Source organism: Kryptolebias marmoratus, linkage group LG12, assembly GCF_001649575.2.
Source record: "Kryptolebias marmoratus isolate JLee-2015 linkage group LG12, ASM164957v2, whole genome shotgun sequence".
NCBI lineage: Eukaryota > Metazoa > Chordata > Actinopteri > Cyprinodontiformes > Rivulidae > Kryptolebias > Kryptolebias marmoratus.
Window position 1 is genome coordinate 2,529,202 of NC_051441.1, and position 18,793 is coordinate 2,547,994.

General features: G+C 39.4%; 1 protein-coding gene across 4 annotated transcripts in view; it reads right to left on the minus strand.

Moving 5' to 3' along the window:
* slc1a9 (solute carrier family 1 member 9) overlaps nucleotides 1-18,793 on the minus strand; it is a 50,654-nt gene that overhangs the window by 30,882 nt on the left and 979 nt on the right. For 2 of the 4 annotated variants that reach the window (XM_037978526.1, XM_017419471.3), the window contains exons 2-4: nucleotides 17,022-17,098; nucleotides 9,097-9,192; nucleotides 653-811 (exon numbers count right to left, since the gene is read on the minus strand). In XM_037978526.1, the coding sequence (XP_037834454.1) occupies nucleotides 653-806 (154 nt within the window). In that variant the 5' untranslated portion in view covers nucleotides 807-811; nucleotides 9,097-9,192; nucleotides 17,022-17,098. Of the gene's footprint in view, nucleotides 1-652; nucleotides 812-3,377; nucleotides 3,535-9,096; nucleotides 9,193-17,021; nucleotides 17,099-18,793 lie in introns of those variants that run through there. The other 2 variants (XM_017419470.3, XM_037978525.1) reach the window with 2 other exon arrangements.

An 18,793-nucleotide genomic window follows, 5' to 3' on the forward strand; every position in this document is an offset into this window, starting at 1 on the left:
AGAACTGTGCTATGATGAAACCTACCAAAGTGTTTACAGAAGCAGACTAAAGACAACAACAAGCCGACGAAGTCATGTGGGAAAACGAACACGCAGTGGGGAGAGCTCAGCTTGTGGGTAATAAAATCTACTGCAGACAAAAAAATAAATAAAAAAAAATAATCTGACCTCAGAAAGAACTGGAGAAATTGCATGTTTGGTGAAAATGCAGTGAAAGCTGAATGACTTCGTTGAATTTCTTTTTTTTTCTTTGTAGAATGAATTGTTTACTTAACTGTTAAAGTTAAAACAAGCAGAACAAAAGCTAAACTGTAGCTAAAAGCTAATTGTAGCAAAACTAGCAAAACAGTAGCTGAAAGCTGCATAAGAAGACTCAAACAGAGCCAGTACTTTGAACTAGATTTCAAAAAGAATAATGTTTGGAAGGAATTTAAGAGATTTTGATGTCATTCCAACGTAGAAAAACTGCAAATAAATACATTTAAAAAGTATAAAAGTTACAAAAACCAAAAGTTGTAGCACACTATTCCCAATCGAGTCGAATGTTTTGATATATGAACAATTAAAAACAAAGTTTGCAGAAGTATTTTAACCACAAATAACACATGGAGGAAACTATAAACAGGAAACCGATTCAGGAATCTGTGAATACCGAGAACCGTGAGTCCCAGCAGCAGGTTGTGGGTGTTACGGCTGCAGTGGCCGGCATCTTTATACGCCAGCTCCGTGTTGTCATCCCGCAGGACTTCTTCTTTCTCCTTCTGCTTCTTTGTGTTGGATTGGTTTGGCGTCGACTGGTTTGTCATCCTGCCTGTGAAGAAAGTGAAAGAAAATGAGTTTACTGTTGCTTCACAGCTCAGGATCCTGCAGACATGAATGTTGTAATACATTCATGGTTTCATATACTATAAAACCAGTAAAACTATATTCATTTTTTGAAGTTGCACTCTTGTCTCATCAAATAAACATTTTGTGCAGCTAACTGGCTGTCACGGGAAGAAGAAGCAGGAGCACCGATGACTCACATGAATGTTTTTAGAATATTTGGTTTTGATTCTTGAGGGAGGTAAAGATGCATGACTGCAGGCAAACACAGCAGGCAGCAGCTAAACAGGACATGAAGAAACAACTCCAGAGATGTAATCTGTGTGTCGTCCATTTAAATGAAAAATGTAGAAACTGCCAGAAGCTAAATATGTAGCGTGGAGTTGTTAACAGGGGATAGAGGAAAGATTTCAGCTAACCGGTGAAGCTAAGATGAGCGTGCGGTGAACCATGTGGTTTTACGTCAATCAGCACGGGAACAGTAAAGATTCAGAAATGTATTTTTGACACTTTAAATCTATTTCTGATAATCAATTACTGGAAGCAGTCGGAAGTCACAGTTAAAACCAGAGAAATGTCATTTTACAGAGTAACTTTTGAGTGCTGAACGACTGCTGAAACACGTTAAAGAAGCTAAAACCGAACTGTTAAAGTTAAAGCAATAAGAACTAAAGCTAAAACAGTGGCTAAAAGCTACAAAGGCAGCAAAAACAAAGAAGTACGTTTCAGAAAAAACAAAGTTTTTTTAGGATTTATGGAGTTCTCAGTTGATATCTTTTAAGTCAAATATTTTGAAAAGTATAACAGTTACAAAATCCCTTCCTGTAAATGATGTGAACATTTTGATTATAAATGGTTAAAATAGTTGAAGGTACGCTGAAGTTACAGTCCAAAAAATGAGCTGAAAAAACCATATAAACAGTGATGTGAATCCTGGATCATCACGATGGAGGATCTGATTTCAGCGTCTCACAGCTGGAGGCGAGTTGATGAGTCACATTACAGATCATTGTCCACCTTCATTCAGATTATATGCACCTCGGCAGTGATGGATACACTTTGTAAATGAAGAAAGGCAGATTTGGACCAGTTTTTTAATAAATATTATTAATCATCAGTGTGGCTTTTAGCCCTGCATGTGTTTCCTGTCAGAGGAGAGCTCTCATGTGGTTTGAGACAGGTTGGAGTCAACTGCGAAGCCTCTGTGACGATTAAAAAAAAGATTTGTCCCACACATTTTCTGAACATGTTCAAAATTCAAGCAACAATTCATGTGACTCACAGGAAACTGAAAACCTCAGCAAACGTTTTGAGACATCCTGGAGACCTCACGAATGCTGTTGGCCAACTATTCGCAGCCCAGTGAGGTGCTGCCTTTATCCTGAGGGTAAAGAGATCCGTCATCCCGGGGGGCTCGGAGTATCTGATTAGGGTTCCTCCCTTTGAAGGTTTCAGGGCACATCCCCTGAGGACAGTGGTTCCCAAACTTTTCAGCTTCCGACCCATAAAATAACAGTGACCTCATCTGTTGGCTGTTTAAACATCCAAAAATGCTAATGACTCTACTAAATAATGACATAATGACAACACAAACAGTCTTAATTAATCAATTTATGGACTTGTATTTCAAGTTTTTGTAACGAATACAGTGCAAACATAGCTTAAAAACTAAGTTTTTTTATTGTAAGTTGATATCTGGGGATTATCTAAGGACCCCCTACTTGGTGCTGAGTGACCCCAACTTTGGGAATCATTGCCTTAGGAGACTCTGGGAAACTTAGGAAACTTATTTGTAATCCCAAATTGATATAGACAAACTGCGTCATTACATAGTGACTGTTTTTGTTTGCTCAATAAAGGTTTAAAGTAACAATGTTGCTACAAAGAAAGTGTATGGGATTAATTCTCTTGGCTGCATAAATATCAGATTTCATTGTTCTGTTGGTGAGAAATAAAACTGGATTATCACGGAGGCGTTGGATGAAATGCAGAGGCACCATCAGCTGTGGACTTTGAATTATTTTAACTTTAGTCAAGATAATCTGTCCAAAGGTGTTGGATTAACAGAACGACGCAGAGAAACTGTCAGCATTGCTGAAAACGGATTACCTGTAAATCCCAGAATGATTTCTGTCTAAACGGAAAGAAGCTGTAAGAGCTAAATGTGACAAACAACGGATGACCTACATGTCTAACAGTTGCTGTAAAGACACATCTTTACTTAAACACCTGAAGACCAACAATTATTTCTCTTTGCCTCTAAAGCATAAACAGTTCAAACTGTCTGATGACCAAAAACTGAACAGAGAGGAATTTCTGCAACCTTTAATCGACCACCTGTATGCATCAATCCTATATAAACACATCTGGGGAGCAAAGCAGTCATCCTAATTCCTTATCGGAAGTATGAATGTCACATTTACTAACAGTCAGATTCCCAATCAGATGTGGTTATAATCCATCATCTCAGTGGAGAGAATGACTGATTCAGAGTCATACAGTTTAGTGCAGATTCAGTGAAAGTAAAAGATGAGAGCACCAAAAATCATCACCTGCGTCAGTGTCTCCTGCCTCGTGTCTCAAACCGTCTCCAACTCAGTCCGAGGACACGAAGTCGGGCTGTCAGTGCGATCAGAAACGGTCAATTTCAGGAGCAGAGAACGTCCTGCCAAGTTTCAGCGGCAGGGATGTAATCCTCGGTGAATGGAGCTACGAGGGGAGGAGGGGGAGGGGGATCCACCGTTATATTCATCACAAATCCTCTTTCCAATCTTTACATCATTCTTAGCAGGAACAATGTTTGGTGATGTCATTTGGCCACATGGTTATATTTACACAAATCTGAGCAGAGTCAGTCAGAGGGAGAAAGGCCATTATCATGAACATAGCTTTTAGATGAAGTCAGGCTCAGATGGATTTGACTCGGGAGAAAAAAATATTACTACAAAAGTGATAATGCCAGAATAAAGACTATCCTCCCTAGTTTGGGATAAAACAGACACTTCAGACATGCAGAATACACCATGGTGATGTTTGTTTTTTAGAGATATGTATGTAATTCTTCACCGTAAAAGCTCCAGAAAAAACTTTTGTTTAATGATAAGAATCCTAAAACTATGAAGCAACAGCACACATCCTGTGCACGGAGAAAATGGAGGAGGATCGGGTTGTAAATCTTCCCCAACAGACAGATTATTTTCCTGCTCCAGGAGATGTCAGAGCTGCCTCAGGACATTACGTTAGCTGGTCTCAAGGAATCAGATCTCACTGTTGGCTCTGCTCCATGGAGAAAAACTGTTTGACCTCCTACATTTCTAATAGCCTCCCTGAAAAGGCCTAAACAGAAAAAGAAGAAGCGAATGATGACAAAGGGATCAGAGTAACATCCAGGACAGAAGTAGCCCTGATTCTGAATAAGTTGGGATGATGTGCAAAATGTAAATGAAACGTGAAGGATTTGCAAATCTTATAAACTCATATTTTTTCACAATAGAACATAGTAAACATAGCAAATGTTTAAACTAAAAATTGAGATTTGTTAATCATTGCATTCAGTTTTGTTTACATTTTACACAAGATTTTTTAAATTGTAGCTCTGTTAATTTTATCGTATTCAATAATCTGAATTCTCAGGTTGACACTGATCCAGCCGCTTCCAGAAAACCCTGGGTTTTGTCCAACTATGACACAAGTTTTACAACTCTGCCTGACAGGACCCAAACCAGGAGAAAGATCCCTCTGAAGAACTTTGGAAACACATCTTAGGGATAAAAGCTGTGAAACAAGAGTGAAATCATCACAGCGACCCTGTTAGTCGAGTCCAGATCCAAACACAACACCAAACATTTCCCACAAAAACATCAAACGTGAATAAAAATCTGTCTCGTTAAATCTAACGCTGCAAATGTCCGTCAGATGTGTAATAAATGACCGAAACGTTGCGTGACATTCCTAACGATCTGCTCGCATTCTTAAGGCACATCTTCTTCATCGTCACATGGTCTCCAGGCTGCCGATGGCCCGCAGTTAAAGAATGAATCAATCTTCCAAAAGAACAGGCTTCGATTACGGTAAATGAGCCCAACATGGACGCAGCATCAGAGCCAGACTCGTTACAGATGCAAACAGGATCAGGAAGAGGCGATTCAGTTAATAAAACAGTTTTATTTACTTCAGATATTAGAAGTAAAGTTACTGAGGCTGTTAAATTTATTTGAATGAATGAATAAATTCACAAAATGTATGTGTAAAGATTATAATTTGAGTCATTTTAAGGCAAAAAGTTTCAACTTCTTGTGTTTGCAGTATAAACTGTAGGAAGATGCTCAGGAAAGGTGTGACGTTTAAAGTTTATTTGCTTTAAAATAACAGTAAACTATTTCACCTTTGACCTAAATAAAACTAATAATTTGCAATGATTTTCCCCTAAACACTCAGCTTTACTGTTGCTGTCGGACTGAATTCCCATTAAAAGTGTTTGTTGAAGCTAAAACAACAAATAAAAAGTCTTCTTAATGTTCAGATTCCCTCTGAAAGTCCTCACGGGTTCTATGAAGAAACGCTGTGTTGTAATATTTTGTTCAGGAGACATCTGCATTCATGTTGGTTTGTAAGGACGGGCTCGTACGGGTGTCTGTGTGTCTCAGAGGATTACTTCCAGCAGTTGATTGTTTAGTGTGAGCTTTGCTAAGGGATGGAGATATAATCCCCACCCCGCCCCTCCACAAAACTCGTTTAACAGACGGAGAGGAGGACGGTCGCTGCAACGCTGCACGATTCAAAAACACCGTGTGCAGAATCATCTCCTGACAGAACATGGCTGCTTTCTTTAACTTGTGACAATAACATTTATATTTTTGTCCACCTAAAGAGGAAGCATGATTTCAGTTCTTATATCTGTGATGGTTAGAGTTGAAATTTAAATACTAATGATTATTTTTTAAATTGTTTAAGCCAAAGTTTCCCAATTTTCTCTGCTTTTAACCCATAAAATCAAAGTTGCAGAGACTCCCGATCCTGACTATATTACTGAACTGAACAAACTCTGATTATAAGCCAAAGAGTCTCATCAAACATTATATAAGTTTCTATATATTTATCACAATTTTTACCATTTATTTAAAGCTGTTTAGGCTAAGTATGCTATTAACAGTCATTTTAAAGGTTATTTGACTTTTGTAGATCTTCTCAAAACCCCACATTTGGTGGCATCTTGAATTTCAATTTATTTAAAGTTGACTACCTCCTAAAAACATTGAGTGGCTCAGCTATAAATTTAAGGACAATATAATAAATCTTTTGTTGATTTTTCCTGTTTAAAATCAAATCAAACTAACAAATGAGCTTATTTATTTTTTATCAGCATGCTAATCTTGAATGACTTTATGCTTCTGGTTATTTAGTTTAAGATTATGTGAGTTAAAGCGGACCTTTAAAATTAAATAAATCTTACACAGATTTGGATTTAAGTTCAGATAACCTCTGCAGGATGCAAACATCTGCACTTCAAAGCACTCCAGCATCTAATTCCTTCAGTTTCTGCACAAACTGCCTGGAAACACGTGTCTGGGATGTATGGCTGAGCCGTGGTGCTGGGGGTGGGGGGCTGGGGGGTATTGTTTTTTTATTAACTCTTGTCGGTGACTGTCAGTGGCAATCAGGTCAGAATCAGAATCAGATGTGACCCCAAAGAGGTCAGAAAGCTTCTGCAGAAACCTTTTAAAGGGATACATTTGGTGTTTATTCTCCTTGCACAATTTGTCTTTATTTGTTTAAGGATTATTGCACCAATTTTACAGATTACAGTTGATTAATTTTCTCCCTGTCCTCCTCCCAGCGCACAGACAGGCGTGTTGAGACAATCAGTCACTGTAAAGAGGACGAAGGTGGGACAGTGATGGACAGCGGACATGTCCTGGATTAGAAAGGCTCCGGCCTGACTCCCGCAGGTCACGCCCGTGCATTTACAGAGATCCCTCTCGTGTTTGTCGGCACTGATTTCAGATGACTATCACAGTTTTAATTGTTACCTTCAGGGCCGTGCGACAGATCACTCCTCAGATGTTCGGTTTGGTTAAAAACACGCTGAAGGATCAACTCTATCTGCTGAGACAACCCCCAAAACTCCTAAAAGTTTACTTTAATGAACATTCAAAGCTGCGACTAATATCTGTGCTTTTAAAAATGCATTTATTATATTTTCAAATAGCTTTAAAAAGCCATCTCACAACCTAAAGATTTACATCTCGAAATATTTATCTTTACTCATTTTTTGTCACACAGAAATGCTTTTAGTACATTTTCTTCAAACCTCCTGTTATTTTAGATAACCTGTGCAGAGTAGTAAATGTTATTTAAAGCTTTTAAATAATTGATGTAGTGAGATTTATCTCTTCATATGTTTATATTTATTTATTTTACCACATTTAAAAAAGCTTATTATAATTTTCTGAACATCTTCAAATGTCCTATTAGTTTAGACTAACTCTTCAGAAGCTTGAGGAATAATTTTACCAGTAAATTGTATTTTATATATATTTTTGTTACTGATAAATAACAAATAAAGTGTGATTAACTTTTATTATAATTCCTTTTACTCATTTTGCCACAGTTAAAAATGCTTATTGTAATTTTCCAGACATCTTTAAATGTTTTCAATGTTTTTACTCACTAATAATCATCAAATTTTTGGTTTTTAAGCTTTAAAAATTTCACAAATCCAATAAAAACACTTTGTGTATTTTAGATACCAAAACTAAAGGGCATTTAGAATTAAAGTAACATCTGAAAAATTAAGAAAAAACTAAAATGGAAAAGACCTGAGAGTAAAATCAATTTTCATAACTCAGTTATTATCAGTTATTATTTTTTTCAGTTTTTTCTTTGTTGATTAATTAATCATCCGATCTTTTCTGCGCTGTATGAACATTCAGGCCGCAATTGTTACGATTAAAAGAGCCATTTTTATTACTTCTCCTACTAAATATAATTTATTTAAAGCCAAAACACACCTGAGCATTAAAATTAGGATAAAAGATAAAGCAATTAAGTTTCCATTATCAAATTGTTTAGTAATTATCACTTAAATGTTTTCAAAAGGCCCAAATCTTTAAAGTGTTTAAGGTAGCAGGCTTTTATTAAAGTCAGAATTTTATTTAAAATTTTCTCTTTATAATAAAAATAACTTGCTGTTTGTTAGAATGTCATAAAAAAACTCAAACCTCCAACAGATGCAGAAAACTATTTCCTGTTTTTACAGCATTCTGCCTCAAGTTTGTTGAAAAATGTGACTTTTCTTTTGGATTTGGAGAATGACTTTATTGTGCGTCAGAATCACTGTATTTTAAACACACTTTGATGAAAATTAGAGTCACTTTCAGCTGATTCTGGTTCTGAAATGATGAAAAGTTTGACATTTTTAAGGACTAATCTATTTGTTAAAAATGAGTTTAAACAAGCAGCCAAACCCACATCAGAGTCAGTCTGCTGCAGAAATGTTACAGATTTCTTGCAAACATTTGGACTGGAAATCTGCTAAAACTAACTTTAGGTTTGTGTTATTTTTGGTTAAACTTACAGGAGTCCCTGCAGGGGGTCTGCGGCTCCAGAATCACAGGCTGCAGCAGAAATTAGACTGAAATCTCATGAATTTGGTTCCAGATACCTTCAGAAGAAGAACTCCTGCGAGTTTTTCTGATTTTAGATTGGATGCGAGTGTGTGTGCTGTGTTGAGTGTGTGTGTGTGTGTGTGAACACGTCACATACCCTCCCCTCATCTCCTCTCTCTCGAATGATAATCTCGATGTATTAATCTGTTGTTTGAACTCCTTAAGCACAGACTGTCTATCACATCTGCTCTCTTCACCCTTGTAAAGCCCTGCTATTAATAAACTCCCTCCTTTTTCTCCCGTTTTCTTCTTCTTTTCTCCTATCGCTCCTCATTTCTTATTCTCTTCATAAAGGAAAACCATCTTCTCATTTGGCCAGCAGACATTCTGGAAATCCTTATTTCTGCTTTAAATCTTTTTGATCCTCTTCTTTACAAAACAAAAGTCGTAAGAATTTTTACAGGTTCCACATGTCTGCAGAAATGTTTAAAAATCATTGCAGATGATCATAAATAACATCTCTAAAGCTGTAATGATCCATTTCCTCCAGAGAGACAAAAGCTTATAGTCAGAAATGATATTAAACGGCTTTAAAAAAAACTCTGTCAAAGAGAAAAATGCATTTATGTGTCATTGTTGGATGAATGGAGGGACGGAGTCCTACCTACTGTGTGCTGCTGTCTCCCATCCAACAAGAGCGAGGCATCAGGAGCGACCGGGACAGGAGGGATGTGGAGATGAAGTCGGTCTTTTGCGTCATCTGAGAAAATTTACAGATTAATTCAAACAACAGCTTGGTCCTCCAACCCCCTCCTCCGCCCTCCACCTCACCCCACTGCATCTCGCTCTTCTCCCCTCCCTCTGTTCTTTCTGTTCACAAACCTCTCTCCATCCGTGCTTTTTATTAACCATTGGATGCACAACTGATTAACTTTTAGATTCAACCCAACTGAAGATGGCCGCTGCAGCTAATCAGCCTTAGCAAGCACAAAATTGGCTCCAATGCCATCAGTTTGACAGATATTGATCTAAAATTTGATGTGGTAGTAGCTGAGAGTAATCCCCAACTCATACTACTCAATCTTGGTTTGAATGAAACTCTGTCATTTCTCAACATAGGATGATCTAAGTTTAAAACTCTGACATGAAAGGCAGCAGGTGATATGCATTCCTTCAAAGAATGCTAGGCCTTTAATTCTAACATATTTTGGAGAACGTGGATGATGGAAAACAGAAAACAAATTCTCCCTGAAGTTAAAATGAGACAAAAAATGTAGATTTCAGGAGGTTTAAGAGATGCAAAAATAAACAAAAGCATGAGTTTGCGTGGAGGGTTCGTTTCAGGTGTCCTCCCTTCCACAGGAGGGCGATATGGCTCCTGAGCTCAGAAGAAAAATCTGCACAGTAGCTTCCCTGTGAGGTGTTGTCTGACAGATATCAGTGTCAGTCATGAGGCCCAGGGTGGAGCTGCAACATACTGCACAGGCAGGGTTATCGACTTCTCCATAAACCACGACGCTGCAGCAGCACGCAAAGTTAGAACCGAGCTAATAAAGAAGCAGAGGAGTTTCAGGTTTGCACCAGAGACGTTCGCTCATAAAGGCCGCAGACCTACTGGCTTCATCAGCTTTGAGACAGGGCCAGGATTGATTTACGACTGTAACATCTCATCTATCAAACATGAAGTTGTGCAACAATGTGACTCTCCTTTCTTCCACCGGCTACCATGATGGATACATACAACTGAAGGTGGCAATGTAATGAACTAAAAACAATCATACTGATCACAGCAAGACTTTAAAAAGCATCCTGGTGTGATGTGAGCCTCCCTAATGTGGGAGCTTGTCATCACTGCTTGCCGGGTTTATTCTAATTTTAGTTGCATAGAAGACAGACAACATATTTGTTGAATATTTCAGTCTATAAGTTGTTTAGAATGTTAGGAATTTTACTCATTTGCAAATTAAAACATTTACTTGAAAACTTGCAAGTGTGATTTCAAACTTATTAAAGATTATAGAGTATACAGCATGCAAAAAAGAGACAACATCCTCCTTCAGGTCCAAGGTTTACATTCCGGGACAGAATAACAATCTTCTGCTGTTACAAGATGTTAAACATGTAAATGCATGTCAGACTGGTGATATTACATTAACTGTGAATATGAAATGTGAGTTCTGAGCCGAAATTTACTAAAGAAGTTAAAACCAAGTTGTTAAAACTAATAGAAGGTGAATAACAACTAAAAGCTAAAAGTAGCAAAAATGCTAAAATAACAATAGGCTTACTGAGAGCTACAAGTAACATAAAAAGGCAAAAGTACAAGAAGTACACACAGAAAGGAAACAAAAAAAAGCAATGCTCTTGAAGGAACTGAAAAAAACTCAATGTATCACTATGGGAAAATAATATTTGTAAATAAATTTAAGACCAAAATGTGTCAATTATTTGTCACTGAGACATATCATTCTTGGTAAACATGATGGCTTCTTATCTTTCCAGAAGTGGACATTCTAACAACTTCAGAGATTGCTGAGAGAAACCAGGAGCTCCATGTGAAACACTGCAGGCCTCAGGTAGCTCGGGACATGTTCAGCTTCATGACAACACAATTAAAACACAACCCAACCAGTTGGACTTGTTTGGAAGGATGATTAAGAGAAAGCCTTTTTCGCAGCACAGCCTGGATTTGCATAGTTGCATTTAAACAAACCACAAGACTTCTGGAACAATGTCCTTTGGGCAAATGAGACAAAAGTGGAGATGTTTACCCATAATGCACAGAAGCATCAGCGCAAACGCCTCATAACAACTGTCAAGCATGGTGGTGGAAGGCTAATGGTTTGGGCTTTATTCTGCAGCTACAGGAGCTGGGTCAATCATGAACTCCTGTGTAACCGAAGTCTAGAGTCACATGTGAGGCCATCTGTCCAACAGCTGAAGCTCAGCAGAAATGAGTTTAGCCCGAGGACAACAACCCAAACACAGAAGTTTGGTCCCATGAAAATCCAGACCTCACAATGGCTGAAAAGTTGAGGTGGGACCTTAAGAGAGCTGTGCAGAAACAAATGTCTGCAAACCTCAATGAACTGAAGCAACTTTATAAAGAAGAGTGGGCTAAAATTCCTCCACAACCATGTGAGACTCAGAAAAAGATCCTTCAGAAGATGATTGTTGTTTCTGCTAATGAAGCTACTGAATGTTTGAGAGGACTTCTTTTCTCACTCTACATCTGTGTTTTTGATATACAGTAGTTTTAGTGAAATAAATAATGTCCCTGTGTAATTTTTATTATTAAACTGAAACAGCATGTGCTCACTGTTTTTTGTTTTGTTCTGTTTTTTAATCACAGCTGTAAACACAACTGAACTGCTCCTGTAATGCTTGTAAAGCCTAAAATGAGAGACTGAATTTGGATAATTACAACACAAACACTGACAAATTTCCTCAAACTTAAACACACGCTTCCACGCACACATCCCGTGTCACGCTCAGTCTCACTGGGAGTGACAGATGGACAGGGCTAAAATGGGGACAGGGGCTTGTACAACGGGGCCGGAGCCTCCTTTGTGCAGTAGTCGCTCTGTAAGTCTATCCTTTACTAATTGCCCGAGCAGTTCAAACACAAAGTCTGCCACTGAAACTCAAGCCTGCTGGGGTTGTACAGTGAGTAAAGTTTACAATGTGTTACATTTTCCCTCCTGGCAAGAAAAGGGACCAAAACGTGGCCTGCAGAGGAAGAGGTGAGGGGACAGAGGGACGGATGAGCTCAAAAATGCAGAGAGACACAGGAAGGTGGGGACTCTGCTGTCGACATGAAAGACAGGACCGTAAATAGATCATTCACTATTTAGGCTGCATGTCTAATGTGGGCGGGCGTAGACGGCAACAAATCTGCGGCGACTGAATGAAAGTGTAGCCGCTGTAGGTGGACCGAGTCCCGTAACGAGACACCGAGGAGGGACAGATAAGGAGACAAGTGATTGAGAAGTAATCCTGGAAGAGAAAAAAGTGAGGTGCTGTAAGAAGAGAGGGAACAGACGATGTAAACAAGACGACGTGCAGATCGTGTGCAGTGCACGCTACGTCTGACGCCATTTCATTAAAACCTAACAGAACAATCCCAACAAGCAGACCTGGATCGGGTCAGAACCTGTTTCTAATTAGACATAAAGCAGATTTACCAAACAAAATTCCCCTAATGAGGGCTGTGCAGCGCTGATGGTCAAATTCCCTCTCCTTCCCGAAGGTGAACATTCCATACTCTAATTTCAGTTTCACGCAGGAAAGACTTGTAGGCACATGTGTTGTTTGTTTGTCAGAGCTGCTGTGTGTCACTATGGGTGTGCATACTTCCCTCAGTGTGCACGTGTGTTGTTTGTGTTTGCATGTTGTTCGGCTTCAGATTCCATCACTCCGCTTTTCCTCAATGACTTGTAGTAAGCTGTGAAATTTACTCTAAGTGTGTGAATGCTGAGTCAGCAATCACACTATTGTTTTACTGTTCATAGTTTCTTTGTTTTGATACATTAAATTTTTAGCTTTAGTTATGCTTTCAGCTATGTTTTTGCTACATTTAGCTTTCAACAACTGTTTTGCCAATTTTAGCTTCTCTTCTGCTTGTTGTAACTGTATTAATTCATTCTTCAACAAATTCCTGCAAAGTCATTCAGCACTCAGCTTCCTCTTGTTTCAGGCTTGGTTTCCTTTTTCTGCACAAATCTGACACCTGCGACAAACCCATCCGTGGTCGAGCTGAACAGCAGCCAGAGATATCTGAGACAGACAGACAGACAGACAGGAGGTGATGCATTCATCAGTGAGTCTCATCCGCTCCGATGAACGACCTCACCTTTGACCTTTTACCTCTTTGCCACCAGGGCTGGCGACTGGGGCATTTCCAGGAGGCTCTGGCTAATTGGGTCAGATTGCGCGGGGAGCAGAATTACGTCTGAAATTGGAAACACATGCAGCTGTAGCTCAGAGTGTATGTGGTAATGGTGGCAGGTTTCACTGCAGAGAGGACTTTTAGAGGTGAAAAGGTGGATGAAGTGGACTTTCACGGGGGTGGAAAGTGACATTAGGAACAATGAAAATGACCAAAAATTAAATCAGAGAGAAACTGTAAAAAAAATAATTAAAGTTCTAGCATTTATTGAAGGAAAGTATATTGCCCACCACCTTTCATGCCAAAGTTTCAGACTAAGAATATTTTTTTGTTCTAGCCAATATCTACAGTCTCGTGTAATATTTCAATATCCTGCATCATCTGTTAGCGGTTGGAGTATGTGCTGTGAGTGACTGTCAGCTACTACAACACTGAAATTTAGCTATTACTATGTGTTGGGGACACTGCTCAGCTACTAACACATCAAATTTTAGCTCATTATCTGTAAAATTGGCTAAGTTTTTGCCATTTTTGTTTTCCCTAAGATCAGCTAGCTGGGGCAGCCAACTTGAACTGGCTCAAAGTCAAAGGTAAATCAGTTGTAGATGTCAACTCTGTGATTACTTTCTTCACCTTTATTGGCAGGAGACGCAGATAGGTGTGAAGATGGAAGCGCCAATGACGATGGATGGACTCTGTATTAGCTTGGGAAGGTTCTGCTGTGGACAGAATGTTAGCCTGACAGTTCAGCTCAGCTATTTGCAGTAATCACCATAATAGCTGCCTTCCAATTACGGTCAGATCCAAGTTTCATATGAAGGAAGGTGTCCGGTGCTAAAGCAATAGGTTGATGGCTGACGGCAGGACGTGTGGGAAACATTTCATCAGAGAGGCCGACGGCTGTAAAAGCAACATCTGGAAACTTCAAAATGCTTGAGGGTATTTTGTTTTACTCATGAAAGGAATTTGAAGACAATCCAAAAGGTCCAAAAACAGTTATTCTAGTAAAAATCAAGTATTGTTGCTGCTAAAAGACAAAGACGGAGCAATGATGTTTACAGCCACAACAGCTAATCAACATTAGCTAACACAAAAATGGCTACAGCTCAGTAAAATTAACAGATTTTGAGCTAACATCTGATCCTGTAGTAGCTGAGAGGCATCGTCAACACATATTCTGAGCATGACATCTCGCAATATTGCATGAGATTGCACATGATGTTATTTTCAAGGTGTGACCAAAATGGCTACAACGTTCTCAGCATAAGATGATCTCAGTCGAAAACTGCTATATGAAGGGCAGCGGGCCTTTATTATTAAAATATGCCTTATATGGTTATTTTCATAAACCATGAATCTGTTGAGGTGTAGGAAAACAGATTTTGCTATATACTGAGACTCGAGCCTGAGGGCTGTCGATTACTTGAGGATTAAGGAAATCTTTAAATGTGACGTGTTAGGGACAGCACGAGGTATAACTTGTTCTGTGAAGAACTGTCTGAAAGGAAGCCCTTGATCTTGTTGGTTGTAAAATGTTTTTTCTTAAAGGAGAGGAAAAGGGTACCAGCTTAAGAAAACACACCCCTGCTCTTTTAATTGTCCTTTTTTAATTGACCGTCACTCATGTCAGCACTCAGCTAACAACTTTCTCCTGCCTTTTCGTCTCTTACTCAAGCTTTTACCGATGCGCCCAGAGGTGGAAATATTTAAGTACGCGCGGGGGCAAGTTCAGGCAGAGAAGGAGCTGCAGAGAATGGGTGGAGGGCTGCGAAGATTTCCAGTGACTGACGGTAAATGCCAAGAGGGAGGAATACCGCAAGGGACACACCAGGGAGTGCATGTTTGTGTTTGTGTTGAAGACAAGCTTGCAAAAGAGTTTTTTCTACGTGACGGCAGCGTGAGACAGAGAGAGTGTGTGTTTGTGCATTCAGTCATCGAGTGCAAGTATATCAACGCTTCCTTCCACCTGAGAGTCCTGACAGTGTTAAATGTCTCCGTCCCTGAGTGAAGACTGCACTTTAGTCTGTCTCTCTATACAGAAGTGACCCGTTTTAGCGGCTTGAAAAACCCTCTTTTCATGATCTCCCCCCCCTCGTCTCTTTCTGCGTCTCCTCTCTGGTCCCTATCTCTCCCATCCCTAAACGCTTTCATGAGCAGTCTCTCAGGGGCAGGGTTGTAACACAAGCCGACACTCTTTTGTCTCCATTCTTCTCCTTATCCTTTCATCTTTTTAAACATTCAAGGGAAAAGGGGGTTTGGTGAGATGGAAACCACGACTTGGTAAAGGAAAGAAAGAGATAGCATGTGAGAGAGTGAGAGGAAAAAAGGGGGAGGCAGAGTCTCTCCCCCTCTCTGCTCATCATCCAGTTTATGGCTCTCCTTTTCAACAAGGCCATTCAAGGTGGGGAGGCTCCGTGGACAGGCTATTCTTGCAGGTCAATAGCAGTGAACCCTTGTCTGGTTTGTGCTGCGCCGAGGACCCGTTGAACTGTCTGCCGGTCTGCATGTTTGTCCCCCAAAGACCTCTTCCTTGTCTCCTTTTCTGACTTTCCCCCAAAAGACTTGCGGGTGCACTGAGCAGCGAGTCACCAGCTCCTGTTTCGAAACCTTTTAACTTTAAAGTTGAGATGTCCGCCTTTATCCCACCTGCTCTGCAGGAAAATGCATGCCTGTGATGCACCGACTTCTTCTCAAACCATTGTAGGAATTAAATGTACTCATTCCAGAGAACATATTTTGAAATGAAATTCTGAAATGCAAGTCAACGTAAACGAAGCACTTGGCTAAATCTAACAGAAAACACAAGAGCTTGAGTCATGTGATTGACCTACATGAGGCTGGCTGTAGTTTATGCAGGTAAACAGAAATTGGTGGAACCGGACAAAAGTGTAAAATCTTAAAGAAGACTTAGGTGGAAAATTATGAGTGAATCTGCTGCTAAACATGAAAGAAAAGGGAAAGGTTTAGTGAGACAACTGTTGAGATAAATATTGGTGATCAGGCAGGGCGGTGGAGGTCTATAAAGACAGAGCTCAGCATTCAGACATAGCCTTCATGAAGCATCTTCAGGTGTTATCAGTCAAATGTTGTAAAAATCAGAACAATATGACACCAACTCTATGAGTCTTCCTCTTACTCCACCTTTAGGACTCATCTGAAACATTGTCTGAAGAAACATAAAACCTGCCATCACTACTAACCTGTGTATGTATGTGCTGTTTTCTTTACTTACTTTATTGTATTTCTACTTTATATAAACATTTGTAATTTTACTGGGACATGTGTGCTGTTAGTTCTTGTTTGTTTGTGTATTTTCTTTCATCTTATTCTCTTTTATGTGTTCTGCCATCAACCTGCCCGGGACTACAGATGAAAACTAGAAGCACCAGGAGAGCGCAAACCTCCGCCAAGGCCATGGGGTCGTTCATAAACCGTAGGATCCAACAAAATTTAATCTCTTGTTTTTGTGGCAACACTAACATTTCCTGAAAATGTCATTAAAATCTGTTCCTTAGATTTAAGGTAATCTTGTTAGAAGACAAACAAACCAACAGTACCGCTTGATGGCGGTAACTAGACGCCCAAGGCAAACTGGCACATTTACAAGGTAAATAAATAAAGACGGGTAAGTTTTCTGTTTCAACCTGACCTATCTTTTGATTTGCATACTCTACTCAACAAATCTGAACAAAACTACATACCAGTACATCAGATACGTCAGACGGCTCTTCCATGGTTGTCGCCATCGCTGACCTATTTTCGGTCACTTCAGCTGTTTCTGTAGGTGAACAAACATGTGGTAGAAAAATTCTCAAATTTTAATTACAGCTTTATATCACAGGTTTGTATTACACCCTTTGAAACTTCAAAATAAAGTGAGAGATTTTTCTGAGATTTTGCCTGGTATGCCCCATTCAGTTGTTCATGACCATGAGTCATACAAGATGGGAACATTGTAGTTTAAATATTCAGAGATACTATCCTTAAGGCCACATCTCCTTGGCTCCAACTGTTGGCGACTATTTGCCGAAAAGCCTTTGTGAGAGAGTCTCCAAAATGTCTCAAAACGTTCTCAGTTTCCTTCTGTGAATTGCAGAAGGTCACAGTCTTAGAAATTGAACATGTTCAAAACCAAATGTTCTCTTAAAATTAGAGTTGTCATGGCTGTCTCGAGAGCGAGACTCCTGCACTGGAACTACAGCAAGAAGGAGGTCTAAAAACCACGGCAGTTATAACTAATAATCATTTAAAAACTGCTTTAAATCTGCCTGTTTTTATTTATAAAGTGTACTCCAGTAGATTACATCAAAAACATGGGGGTGGCTGCCGAGGTGGCTACAAAGAGAGGTGAGGCAGGTGTGGTGTGGGTGGAGGTGGAACAGTGGTTCCAAAAGATGAGCTCATGATCCCAACATGGGTCACAAAACACAGTATATTTTCACTATAGTTGTTACAAATATTAAAAATAGACCAAAAAATTGGGGTGGGGGGGGGGGGGGGAAGGCATATGAGTAGAATTGACATTGTTCCCCTACTTATATACTTTTTTTTTTTTTTTACCAATGCTTGTGATGTTCAACCATGGACATTTGGGGTCGCAGGTGTCTGCTGTTGCCATTTTGGGGGTCAGAGGTTAAAGCGTTTTGGAACCACTGTTCTGGAATAGAGTTTTGCTTATAAGACTTTAAATTGTTTGTGATTTTCAAACTTGCTGCCACGCGGCTTGCTGGTCGCAAACACACAGAATTCAGCGAGACTGCAGCGTTAAAATCACCAATTTAGAGTCACCAATTAGTCTCCAACAAGTCAGAGTCGGGGGGCCCACACCACCCAGGGCCTCAAAACCTTCATGTCCGCCCCTGTCCAAGTGAACATATAGAACTATGGACTTGGAATAAATGGTCAAATCTAGTGCTAGGCGATATGGAAAAAATTCTATATCACGATATGGATAATTTTATATCACGATAACGATATATATCACTATATACCCCAATTACGTACGTTGTCAGTTATTCTCTGAAAAATATGAAAAAATAATCTAATTTCTTACCTTTTTCAAGCTTTATTTCTAAGTGAAATTTAACTGAACTTTCACAAATGAGATCTGCTGCATTTTAGTGCAGCAATATATATGTACCTGTTAGACGTAACAGTATCAAATGACAACAGACTATTATCTTCTGCCGACTATAGTTTCACTTTTCGCAACTTTCCCCGGCTCTTTTACAACTTGTTTGACCTTGCACCTTTTGGATTGTTAAATATTCTTTTTCGTGGTTCTTCTTTAAGTGATAGAAGAGGTCTGTTGTGTTGGCCTCAGATGAGAAAACAGTCTAATAGCAGAGTTAGCATTAGCAGAGTTAGCATATTACCTTTTTCTGCTCCGTGTCGGACTTCTTGAACCAAATCACAGACGTCCCCCTGGTTTTGGTAAAAGTCTTTCTTCTTGGGCTGCCTGCTAGCTGTCTCT